The following is a 13261-nucleotide window of genomic DNA, read 5'->3' as shown; positions in this document are numbered from 1 at the left end:
GACAGTGGACCGCATAGGCTGGGCCGAGGTGACCCGGCTTCAAGAGAAACAGAGAAATGTCCATCTTGGAGCAGGAAGCACTCTGGGAGAGTTGGAGAGGCATAAGGCTGAAGGGTGTGGGCAGGAAGACTGTAGTCAGGGAACTCCAAAGCAAGCTGAGCAAAAAGAATTTCCTGCCACCACAAGGCCAAAGTACAAGCAGGAAAGGGGGAGAGGATCCATCTGGGAAGGGCCAGATGATCACAGAGATGGCTCCCTCAGGGAACCTAGATGAAGCCATTGACAGGAAGGCTGTTCAAGAAGAGGCAACCAGTGGTGTGCCCCATGAATAATAATAATAATAATAATTGTGGTATTTGTTATGCACTGTGTCCCAGAAACTTTCTAAATGTACGCAAATTGGGTTGGACACAGTCCCTGTTGGGGTCACAGTCTCAATCCCCATTTTTAAAATGAGGGAACTGAGGCCCAGAGAAGCGAAGTGACTTGTGCAAGGTCACACATGAAGGTGGGAGGGGCAAACAGCCCCAAGAACCTGCATAACTGAGGAGCAGGCCTGACCTGTTTGCTCGAGGAGGCTGAGGGGCAGGGTGGGTTGCAGCCAACCGTGTCCCTAAAGAGGAAGAGTGGTGCAGTCAACAGCCAGGAAGGGGCTGGAGTGGGGTCTGCGCTTGAGACAGGGCCTGTTGCCAGTCCCTGTCAGGCAGCTGGGAGCTGAGGGGGCAGCTGGAGGGAGGGGGGTACAGCCCTTCCGCCACATGGCTGCCCATTCCCTTTAGGCTCTGAGTAGGAAGGTCTTACTTGGAGCAGCTCTGTGGGGTCCAGGAGCTAGGGTCTTGGTCATTCCCAAGGATTGATCCCTTCTCTAGATTGGACCACCCAGTTTCCCCATGTGGCTGAATCTGAGGAATTGAGTGATCTGGAAACTGAGCAAAACTCCCAGAAACCCCTCCCCCTCTTTCTCACACCCTACTGAATTCATCCATCCTTTCTTCCTCGTTCTCCCTTTCGCCCCTACTTCCCACCAGCCTCCCGTTTCCGCTGTATCACCCACTCTCATCCCCACTCTCCCTGAGCAAATCCATTCTGGTCCTCACCCACTCCTCTTGGACTTCCTGTACCTGTCCAACTTCCAACAGACAGCCCCTCTCCTGGAAGAACCGGCTCTCACCATACTTGCCCAGGGCTGTGCTGGGTTTTTTTGTAAATGGTATTAAGTGCTTACTATGTGCCAGGCACTGTACTAAGTGCTGGAATAGATACAAAATAATCAGGTTGGACACAGTCCAGACTCACTTGGGACTCACAGTCTTAATGCTCATTTTGCAGATGAGGTAATTGAGGCTCAGAGAGGTGACTTGCCCAAGGTCTCAGAGCAGACAAATGGCAGAACCGGGATTAGGACCCAGGTCCTTCTGTCGAGTCCGTACTCTATCCACTAGGCCACACGGCTTCCTCCTCCCCTTTTCTCCCTGAGTATCCCTGGAGTAGTATCGAATGGCTCAATTCAGCCTTCTTCTGGGACCCCTAAAACAAGTGCATTTTTGCACTGTTACCTATCAATCAGTGGTATTTACTGAGCGTTGACTCTGCGCAGAGCTCTGTGGTAAAGTACAATAGGACAGAGTCGGTAGGGACGATCACTTGCCCACAAGGAGCTTGCAGTCTATAGATATTGCCAGCTGGACTGAGTTGTGCTCCTTCCCCTTCTAGTGCGCAGACTTGGGCTGGAAGCTGAAACCCTCTCTGATCAATCAATCAATTACATTTATTGAGCACTTAGTGGGTACAGGGAAAAGTACCAAGCACTTGGAAGAGTACAACACAACAAAACAACAGATACAGTTCCTGCTCACAACAGCTTGCAGACTAGTAGAGGAGACATATTAATATAAATAAATTACGGATATGTAAAGAAGTGCTGTGGGGCTGGGAGGGGGGTGATGAATAAAGGGAGCAAGTCCGGGCGACTGCAGGAGGGAGTGGGAGAAGAGGAAATGAGGGCTTAGTCAAGGAAGGTGTCTTGGAGGGGATGTGCCTTCAATAAGACTTGGGAGGTGGGGGAAGGGGAGCAATTTATTGTCTGTTGGATATTAAGAGGGAGGGCATCCTAGGCCAGAGGCAGGATGTGGGCCACAGGTCAACAGCAAGATAGACGAGATAGAGGTACCGTGAGAAGGTTAGAATTAGAGGAAGGAAGTGTGCAGGCTGGGTTGGAGTAGGAGAGTGGTGAGGTAGGAGAGAGGGGCGGCAGCAATTCTGGTTCTGAGGGGACCCAGAGGCTTTTGACGGCTGTCAAGATGCAGCTGGCTCTAAGTGGGATGGCTAATGTCCTACCTGAGGGAGGGGAGGTGAAGTCCTATGCGGTCATGGGTCGGGGTCCCTACTGCCACAGACCAACCCCTTTTCCTTTCGCAACTTAACATGAGAAGCAGTGTGGCCTAGTGGATGGGGCACGGGCCTAGGAGTCCGAAGACCAAGGTGTTAATCCGGGTTCCCCCATGCCGTGTGTCCTTGGGCAAACAGTTCTCCATGTCTCAGTTACTTCATCCGTAAAATGGGGATTAAAGCTGTGAGCTCCATGTGGGATATGGACTGTGTCCAACCTAACTTGAATCTGCCCCAGTGCCCAGGAAGTGCTTAACAAATATCACTTTGAAAAAACAAAACTTTTCCACAGGTGGGGCTGCCTGTGTTAGCCTGGAAAGGCCCCTGCTTGGGGCCCTGCTTGGTTGACCTTCAGGGCAGAGTGCACTATCCAGCTGTCTCAAGCAGCTAATTTACCAAGGTCATTCGAGATTCCGATCCTATCAGCTTAATCCCTTCACAGCAGGCAAAGCAACGCTTCCATCATCAGAGGTTTGACGAACTTGTTAAACCCAGACTGACTGATTGACTTAAAATGGCAGCGGCCCTTGGGTTAACCTGCAGGCATCAGTTTCCTGCCTTTCAGTCGAACCCTAATCCTCTATATTGGGACGTAGGTGATCCGAAAATCTCGGGGACAGATCTGGCTTGGGTTTCTCTCCCCTCAGATTGTTGGGGAGAGGGGTGTCGTAGCAGCAGTGTGGCCTAGTGGAAAGAGCAAGGGCCCTGGAGTCAGAGGACCTGGGTTTTAATCCTGACTCCACCACCTGCCTGTTGTTTGCCCTTAGGCAAGTCACTTCACTTTGCTGAGGCTCAGTTACCTCATCTATAAAATGGGGAATAAGACTGTGGGCTCCATGTGGGACATGGCCTGTGTCCAACCTGATTAGCTTGTGTCTACTCCAGTGTTTATTAATAATAATAATAATAATAATGGTATTTAAGCACTTTCTATGCATCAAGTACTGTTCCAAGCACAGTGCCTAGCCTATTATTCATTCAGTCGATCACATTTATTGAGTGCTTACTATTCATTCAATAGTATTTATTGAGCGCTTACTATGTGCAGAGCACTGTACTAAGCGCTTAGAATGTACAAATCAGTAACATACAGTCCCTGCCCTTTGACGGGCTTACTATGTGCAGAACACTTTACTAAGCACTTGGGAGAGTACAATACAACAATAAACAAACACATTACCCATCTGGACCATGGTAAGCACTTAACAACTACCGTTAAAAATAATAATAATAATGGTGGCATCATGAATCTGCTAGGGTTACCTACCTGAATTTGGTTGAGAATCTCAGTGTCAAAGGAGACTGACTTGGAGGTTGTTGGCTTGAGCTGAAGGACCGTAGCCTCCCCTGTATGTCCTGTAATCGACCGCCCTTGTTTTCTCAACCCAGAAAAAAAGCCGATGCCTTCTCTGAGAGCGTGGTAATAATAATAATAATAATTGTGGTATTTGTTAAGTGCTTGCTATGTGCCAGGCACTGTACTAAGCACTGGGGTGGACACGAATAAATCGGATTGGACACAGACCCTGTCCCACATGGGGCTCACAGTCTCAATCCCTATTTTACAGATGAGGGAACTGAGGCCCAAACAAGTGAAGTGACTTGTCCAAGGTCACACAGCAGACAAGCGGCAGAGCCTGGTTTAGAACCCATTGCCTTCTGACTCCCAGGCCCGTGGCCTATTCACTACACCATGCTGCATGGTCTTTACTGCCCTTTCCCAGCTCAGTGGAAGAAGCTCAGGCCTGGGATCACAGGACTTGTGTTCTAATCTCTGCCATATGCCTATTATGTGACCTTGAACAAGTCACTTAACTTTCCTGTGCCTCAGTTTCCTCATCTGTAAAATGGGGATTTTGGTGGTGATAGTTTGTTCAACGTTATGTTGTCAAGCACTGTTCTAAACGTTAGGATACATATATGATACTCAGGTCAGGCACAGTTCCTTTCCCATATGGGGCTCGCAGTCTAAGTAAGAGGGAGAATAGGTACTGAATTCTTATTTTACAGATGAGGAAGTTGAGACACAGAGAAGTTAAGTGACTTGCACAAGGTCACAGAGCAGGCAAATGCCAGAACTAGGATTAGAACTCAGGAGCTCTGACTTCCAGGCTTGTACTCATTCCTCATTCAAAGTCATGGGTTCTAATCCTGGATCCTTCTCAGCTGTGTGACTTTGGGCAAGTCACTTCACTTCTCTGTGCCTCAGTTACCTCATCTGGAAAATGGGGATTAAGACCGTGAGCCCCACGTGGGACAACCTCATTACCTTGTATCTATCTCAGTGCTTAGAACAGTGCTTGGCACCTAGTAAGCGATTAACAAATACCATTATTATTATTCAATCGTATTTATTCAATCATTTTTTGAGCATTTACTGTGTATAGAGCACTGTACTAAACGCTTGGGAGAGTACAACAATAAACAGAAACATTCCCCACACTCTTCCTAAACTGGGGAATACCTATTCTCTCTCCCTCTTAAAGTGGGATCTCCTTGTGGAACAGGAATTGTGTCCCACCTGATTATCTTGCATCTACCCCAGTGCTTAGTACAGCGCTTGGCCCAAAGTAAGCGCTTAAATACCGCAATTAGTATAGTAGGTGCATGTATTACCCGCTGCGCTTGGTCTTAGCTTAAAATGGCTCAAAGACTGGAATGGTGAGTGGCACTTTTTCCATACCCCTTGCATCATATCTCCAGCCCTCCCGCTTTTTATGGTGCAAGCATGAATTTTAAGCCATCCCCCATACAACAAAAGCCAAGGGGGACCATTAAAGTCCCACTTTGGGCCAGACACAGAGGGTGGCTCAGGTTGAGAGGAGTGACTGATCAGTAGGGAAGGAAGGAAGGGAGGGGAGGAAAACGGAAGGGGAGAGAAGGGAGCAGAGGGAAGGGGAGAGAAGGGAGCAGAGGGAAGGGAGGGAGGAAGGGAGGGAGGGAGGGAGGGAGGGAGAGTCAGCCTAGTCCCAACTGACCTTGCCCTGGCCCTGTCACTATCACCTCCTGCTCTCCAGCATTTCTGGTGTAACAAATCCCGTGCTGGGTGTCCCTACTGTACCACCAACTTGGGAAACTGCCCCCAGCAGCTTAGCAGGGTGACTGAATGGGATCTGATGGCTGATTCGGGAACTTCTTGGCTGCTTTTTTAGTCTTTGTGGTTTTTGTCAAGCACTTACTAGTGCCAGGCAATGTCCCAAGTGCTGGATTAAAAAACAGCTAATCAGATTAGACCCAGTCCCTGTCCCACAAGGGGCTCGCAATCTTAATCCCATTTTACAGATGAGGTAACTGAGGCCTAGAGAAGTAAAGTAACTCGACCAGAGTCACACAGCAGACAGATGGTGGAGCTGGTGTTAGAAGCCAGGTCCTCTGACCCCCAGGCTCGGGCTCTTATCCACTAGACCACAGCTGGCTCCAAAGATCTGGGTGATTGAGTCCATTTGTGAGTCTGAGCTTCTCTAGCCCCTACTCCCCTTCACTCATTCCTTCATTCTCTCTCTGTCCTTGTCTGCATGTCTTCATTCTTCCATCTCCCCTCTTACTTCTTCCTTCCCTGTCATTTGGCCCTGGCCTGGAGGCCCCAGCAGCCCCAGCTCACTTTTCACTCCAAAAAATCTGGTCACCTTATACTTGACAGCTGTGCTGTGGCTGAAGGGGAGAGGCAGAGGCCACCTAGCAGGGGCAGGAGACGTTGGCTTTCCAGGCCTGTGCCCTTCCAGGCCTATCCTGTGCCTGCTTGGGGCAGAGGGGTGGAGGGGCCAGCCTGCCTGCAGGGGGGAGCAGCCCCCTGTTGCCGGGGCCCAGCGAGGTTTCCCTATGGGTGACACAGTTGCCACAAACCAGGGCTTGAAGTTCAGTTTGGCCAAAGTTCAGGTCATGTTTCCCCACTCCTCAAGAACCTCCAGTGGTTGCCAATCCACCATCTCATCAAACAGAAATTCCTTACCATCGGTCTTAAAACAGTCAATCTCCTTGCCCTCTACCTCACCTGGCTACCCTAATGCAACCCGGACAGCACACTTCATTCTTCTAATGCCAACCTACTCACCGTACCTCGATCTCATCTATCTCATCACCGACCTCTCGTCCACGTTCTGCCTCTGTTCCGGAACAACTTCCCTCCTCATATCCAACAGACAGTTACTCTCCCCACCCCCTTCAAAGCATTATCGAAGGCCACATCTTCTCCGACAAGCCTTCCTGACTAACAATAATGATGGTATTAATTGCTTACTCTGCGACAGGAACTGTTCTAAGCACTGGGGTGGACACGGGCAAATTGAGTTGGACACAGGACTCTATCCCATGGGGGCTCACAATCTCAATCCCCATTTTACAGATGAGGTAACTGAGGCACAGAGAAGTGAAGTGACTGGACCAAGGCCACACGGCAGACATGTGGCGGAGGCGGGATTAGAACCCTAACCTTCTGACTCCCAGGCCCGTGCTCTATCCACTACACCATGCTGCTTCTCTAAGCCCTCCTTTCTTCTCCCACTCCCTTCTGTCACCCTGACTTGCTCCCTTTATTCATCTCCTCTCCCCACAGCACTTATAAACATAGCTGTAATTTTATTTATTTATATTAATGCCTGTCTCTTTCTCTAGACCGTAAGCTCGTTGTGGGCTGGGAATCCATCTGTTATATTGCACTGTCCCAAGCTCTTACTACAGCGCTCCGCACACAGTAAGTGCTCTTTAATACGACTGACGGACCGGCTGGCCAAAGGGGCTCAGCAGCTAACTTCCCTGCCTACCTACAATCGTTGATGGTATTTACTGAGGGCTTACCTTGCGCAGAACACTGGACTAAGCACCCTCTACTTGAGATGGCTCCGGGCATCAGCCTGGACGGGTGGGGAGCGGGGCATTGGCCGGCCTGGGCAGTGGGCCCCAGCCCCTGCTCTTGGTTTTGCAGTAACCGCTTGGCTTCCCCACTCCCCGAGGGAGAGACACAGGCTTTGGGAATTTTTGGTGAATGATTTCAGGTGGCAGAGAAGGAAGGGATGGGTTCTCTCTCCCCCTGCTGGCTGAAGGAAAGGCTTGTGTAGCCTCTCCTGAGATTTGCTCAGCTGGAGGAGAGAGAAAGGGGAAAATTAGGAGTGGAGGAGCTGGAGGAAGGCAGTGAGTTGTGCGGAGACAGGGCCAGGGAGCCACAGCGGGGCTGGAAGCCGGGTACTCGGCGGGGAACCTTCCTTCCAGCAAGTCTTGTATCCTTGTCTTCCCGCAACAATTTCCCTGCCTCGAGGCAGGTAGCAACGCGGGCTAGTGGATAGAGCATTGGCTTGGGGGTCAAAAGGACCAGGGTTCTAATCCGGCTTCTGCCACTTGTCTGCTGTGTGACAAGTCACTTCACTTCTCCATGCCGTAATTACCTCCTATGGAAAATGGGGATTAAGACTGAGAGCTCCATGTAGGACGGAGACTGTGTCCAACCTGTTTAGCTTGCATCTACCCCAGCACTTGGTACAGTGCCCGGCACATAGTAAGTGCTTAAGAACTACCACCGAGGTGGCCTTTTGCCCCTTCCCAGCCGGTCAAAAACACGGTGGGGGAAGGAGATGTAGGAGGATGAGGGAGTTCCAGTTTCTGCCCCAAGTCGGGTCGACCAGGGCTGAACCCAGAATTCTTTCTCCTGATCTGAGCACCCTTGGGAGGGTGGTTTGGATTCTCACCCCTTCCAAGCCAGCCCCCCTGGGCCCAGAGAGCAGGCAGGAGCCCGGACCTTCGGCCCACCCACCACCAACGCCCAGGGTGGGGTTGGCCTCTCCAACCGTTACTTCGGGGAGGTCTCCTTCTTGTGTCAGTGGAGAGAGCAGCAGCAATTTACCCTCCTGACTCTCACTGCTCCTGGAGTTCAGCCCATGGGGACCAGGCCTCCAGGTTTACTGGACCCTAAATTTGATTGTCCAGGGCAGCTAAATGCTTTGCGTTGGGCTGGGCTTTATGCATTGCTGGAAGCTGGCAACTAGGTTAGAAATCTCTCTCTCTCCCTCCCCCAAAGACTCCATCTCATGCACTTGACTGGGGCAGGAAGAACATGGATTCATGCAGCCTTTTCTACTTGCCTCAGTCTCCTCTAGTCACAGGCTATACTTGGTTAGCTAACAGTGCAGCCTTCTAAACATATACCAAAAGCTCTCCAGCCCACATGCATTTTTTTTATGGTATTTGTTAGGGCTTACTATGTGCCAGGCACTGTTCTAAGGATTGAGTAGATGCGGGCCAATCAGGTTAGATGTAGTTCCTGTCCCCATGGCATTTGCAGTCTTAATCGCTATTTTACAGATGAGGGAACTGAGGCACAGAGAAGTAAAGTGACTTGCCCAAGACCATACAGCGGACAAGGAGGAACCGGGATTAGAATCCAGGTCCTTCTGACTCCCAGGCCCGTGCTCTATCCACTAGGCCACATTGCTTTTCATTCTGATGAGCCCCCTTGCTCCCCAGCAGTGTGTGTGTGGGGGGGGTGTAATAAAAAAAACCCCTGCCCCCGCCAAGATGCTTTTCCACTTTCCACCCAGCAATCATCACCAGAGTTAGCTAGAGACCCAGGACCAGCACAGAAACCAACTTCCATTTCAATTTCCCAGACCCGACGATCCCTCCCTAGCTCTCCTGGGCTTCACCGAGAATAGCTGCAATCGGAACAACTGTGTGGCCCGGCCCAGGGTAGTGACTCTTACCCTCTAGTTGGAAAAATGAAGAGTTTTATTAAGAATGCGGTGGGATCTGCATGGGAGATTAAATGGAAGTCTCCAAAACACAGATCTGCAGGATCCCAATGCCACAGAGCCAGGAAATGAGGCTTGTTGAGCCGGAACGGTGCAAGGCCTCGGCAAGTTTCTAGGAGAGAGAAAAAGCTACTTAGGCCAGGAGAGTACAAATAATAACAATAATTATTTTGGTATTTGTTAAGCGTTTAAAGATAATCCGTTTGGACACACAGTCCCTGTTCTTCATGGGGCTCACAGTTTAAGCACGTTAGACTCCCTGCACCATAAGCTCACTGTGGGCAGGGTACTAATTCTAAGTGTTGGGCTCTCCCAAGTGCTTAGTACAATGCTCTGCACATAGTAAATGCTTAATAAATACAACTGATTGATTGATTGACAAGCAGAAGGTAGTACCTGTATTTCATCCCCATTTTACAAATGAGGAAACTGAGGCCAAGGGAGGTTAAGGGACTTGCCCAAGGTCACACAGCAGGCAAGTAGCGGGGCCAGGATTAGAACCCTGACTCAGGCCCTCTGACTCCCAGGCCTGGGCTTTTCTCCCTAGCCCATGCTGCCTCTGGATCCAGCTATGAGCCGGGGGACTGGAGTAAGCCTGAGCGTCAAAAGAGCTGGGTTCTTAGGCCGGGTCTGCCAGTTGCCTACTATGTGAATTTGGGCAAGTCACTTAACTGCTCTATGCCTCAGTTTCCTCATTTGTAAAATGGAGATTCCATACCTGTTCTCCCTCCTTCTTAAACTGTGAATGCCTTGTGGGACAAGGACTGTCTCCTACCTGTCGATCTTGCTTCTACTCCAGAACTTAAGACAGTGTTTGGCACATAGTGAGCACTTAACAAATATCCCAATTATTATTGTTATCATTATTATTACTATTAATGGATCACAGGAGGCAGACCCCTCCATCCCGGGGTTCATGGTGGTTCAAATGAATGCTGCCCCTTCCACTCCCACAGACCAAGGACATCCCGCCCTTCAGAATTAGGGAAATAAGCAGGTCGGGGGGACCAGCCGAGGAAGCGATTAAGAGCTGGGCAATGAGTGTCACGGACAACCCTTTCTTAACTGCCCCAGAGGTTCTTTCCTTGCCCTCTTCTTCATCTTCCCTTGTGGAACCAGATATTCTGAGCCAAAGAGATGGTCTTTGTCCCTTCTGAGTGGACTGAGAAGTTCCCAGCAGGCAGCAAGATATAATGTGAGGGTGCAGGGAAGCAGTGAGAGGAGGTGGGGGGAGGAGAGGATACGGATGGCAGAATCCGGGGTTGATCAGTTCGAAGGGGACGGAGAGGAGGGTGAGGCTTTGTCTGGGCAGGAGAAGTGGGCTGGGATTTGGGAAGGCGGGACAACCTTGCTGTCGGCTCATGTGCCGGTTGCTTCTTCGGATGGCTGAGGGCTGGGAATGACGTGGAAGCTGGCATTCATCGGTTCCGGGGTGGCCGACGGCTGCTGAGACGGGGGCAACTGCTGCTGAATTCCAGAGCTGGTCCTGGAGCGCACAGCTGCAACAAACAGAAGACCCCCACCGCACTGCCTGGTTATCCTGAGGATGGAAGACTCACCATTTGGACTCAAAGGGATGGAAGATGGAAAAGGGAGGTCCTATCATATGACAAGTGCCTGCCTGGAACTCCCTCTCGATCAATCCATCAATAAAATCGATGGACTGACTTCAAATAAGCAAAGCGACTCCCTTCAAATCCTCCAGACCGCAGCTCTCCCCATCTTCAAAATCCTCCTGAAGTTTCATCTCCAGAAAATTTATTCCAGTTAATTTTTCTTCTGCCTATCTAAATTTATTCTGTTTTCCCCATTAGTTCATAAATCTGCTTGAGGACAGAGACCGTGTCTCTTATAATCTCTTGTAGTACACGGTGCTCTCCACACAGTAGCGGCTCAAAGATATTTTTGATGGATTGACTGTGGATCTGCCAGTCCAGCCTGACCCAGAAAAGCCAGAGAATGATTTGGGGGGCATTTTGGCATTAAGTAAGTCAGTTACATTAACCGGTCAGGTGCTTTTTGTAACCAAACTGCAGTATTTCCTGTAGCTATCTGGAAGGGAGCTCTCCTTATAGATTCTGCCCTAGCCCAGACCTTCTCTGGACCTTGGTAGCTAGACTAGGGCAGCTCTGAATGATAACTGTGGTAATTGTTAAGCGCTGTGTGCCCCACTCTGGGTTGGATAAATGGGGATGGGGAACGAGACTGTGAACCCCACCTGGGACATGGACTGTGTCCCACCCAATTTTCTTGTATCCACCCCAACGCTTAGTAAGGTGCCTTGCACATAGTAAGCACTTAAATACTATAGTTATTATTATTACAAGCAACCAAATTGGGATGGACACAGTCCCTGTCCCAAATGGGGCTCACAGTCTCAATCCCCATTTACAAATGAGGTAATTGAGGCCCAGAAAAGTGAACTGACTGGCCCAAGGTCACACAGCAGACCATTGGCAGAGCCGGGATTAGAACTCATGGCCTTCTGACTCCCAGATCTGTGCTCTATCCACTACCCTGCTGCTTCTTAAAGCGTTCCTGAGCTCGGCTCAGCGCTCGGGGACACTCGCCCCATCCATTGATCTACAGCGGTCCGTGACTGTGCCAGGGAGAAAGTTCAAAGCGGCCTCGTCAGTAAGTCGTATTTATTGAGAGCTTACTGTGTGCACAGCACTATACTAAATTCTTGGGAGAGTACAGTACGTCCATAAAACAGACCCATTCCCTGCCCATAACAGGCTTACAGTCTAGTGGGGGAGACATTAATCTAAATAAATACATTAAAGATAGGTATATAAGTGCCTGGAAGGGGGATGAATAAAGGGAGCAAGTCAGGGAGTGGGAGGAGAGGAGGGTTTAGTCAGGGAAGGTCTCTTGGAGGAGATGCGCCCTCAGTAAGGTTTTGAAGGGGTGTGGGGGAGTAAACTGCCTGTCAGATATGAGGAGGGAGAATGTTCCAGGCCAGAGGCAGGACGTGGGTGAGCTTCTGGACCAGGGCCCTGAGGGAGGAGGCGGGGGAGCAGCCCGAGGATGCAGTTGGGGTTAAAACCAGAGCTACTTGGTGCTGCGGACACTGGCTGCGGGACGGGGGGAGGCAGGGAGGGGTGAGGAGGGAAGGTGGCTTCGCCGAGACTCACCAGCATTGAAGGAGGTGGCAGAACGCACCCGCTCGCTTCCATTTCGAGGCAGGCGGTGGAGAATCTTCATGCCTCAAAGGGAAAGGGTCAGGGTGAGAGGGCAGGCCCGGACCCGCAGCCTTACTGTTCTCCAGCCTTGCCCATCCCTTTGGCTGCTGGGCTGGGCCGGGTGAACCTGCTGCCTGGGGCAGAAGCAGGGCCCTCTAAGGGTGTGATTCATTCATTCAGTTCCTTCGATTGTATTTATTGAGCGCTTCCTGTGTGCAGAGCACTGTACTAAGCGCTCGGAAAGTACAATTCAGATTTAAAGAGAGATAATCCCTGCCCATGCTGGGTTTACAGTCTAGGAGGAGGAGACGGTCTAGAAGGGGGAAGACAGTCGAGAAAGGGGAGCACGGCCCACCCCATAGATGTCCGGGTATCAGTTAAGCCCTTACTATGGTATTTTCTAGGTGGGCACTGTACTAAGCGCTGTGGTAGGTACAAGCTAATCAGGTTGGACACAGTCCGCGTCCCACAGTCTTAATCCCCATTTTGCATATGAGGAAAGTGAGGACCAGTGACGTGACTCACCCAGGGTCACACCGCAGGCATGTGACAGAAACAGGATTAGAACCCATGACCTCCTGAATCCCAGGCCCGAGCTCTATCTCCTTACTTATTCATATTAATGTCTGTCTCCCCATCTAGACTGTAAACTCAGTCATATTTATTGAGCACTTACTATGTGCAGAGCACTGTAATAATGTTGGTATTTGTTAAGCGCTTACTATGTGCAGAGCACTGTTCTAAGCGCTAGGGTAGATATAGGGTAATCAGGTTGTCCCACATGAGGCTCACAGTTAATCCCCATTTTACAGATGAGGTAACTGAGGCACAGAGAAGTGAAGTGAATTGCCCACAGTCACAGAGCTGACAAGTGGCAGAGCCGGGATTCGAACCCATGACCTCTGACTCCCAAGCCCGGGCTCTTTCCACTGAGCCACGCTGCTTCTCCTA

General features: G+C 50.4%; 1 protein-coding gene across 1 annotated transcript in view; it reads right to left on the bottom strand.

Moving 5' to 3' along the window:
- Positions 1-9084: 9084 nt before the first annotated feature.
- C2H16orf96 (chromosome 2 C16orf96 homolog) overlaps positions 9085-13261 on the bottom strand; it is a 36148-nt gene continuing 31971 nt past the window's right edge. Inside the window, exons 15-17 of the mRNA XM_029058310.2 lie at positions 12263-12334; positions 10473-10624; positions 9085-9237 (exon numbers count right to left, since the gene is read on the bottom strand). Of these exons, the coding sequence (XP_028914143.1) occupies positions 10485-10624; positions 12263-12334 (212 nt within the window). The 3' untranslated portion in view covers positions 9085-9237; positions 10473-10484. The remainder of the gene's footprint in view (positions 9238-10472; positions 10625-12262; positions 12335-13261) is intronic.

The sequence above is a fragment of the Ornithorhynchus anatinus genome, chromosome 2 (genome assembly GCF_004115215.2).
Source record: "Ornithorhynchus anatinus isolate Pmale09 chromosome 2, mOrnAna1.pri.v4, whole genome shotgun sequence".
NCBI classification, from domain to species: domain Eukaryota; kingdom Metazoa; phylum Chordata; class Mammalia; order Monotremata; family Ornithorhynchidae; genus Ornithorhynchus; species Ornithorhynchus anatinus.
The sequence above is the reverse complement of the archived record's forward strand: the minus strand, read 5'-3'. Positions and strand labels throughout refer to the sequence as shown.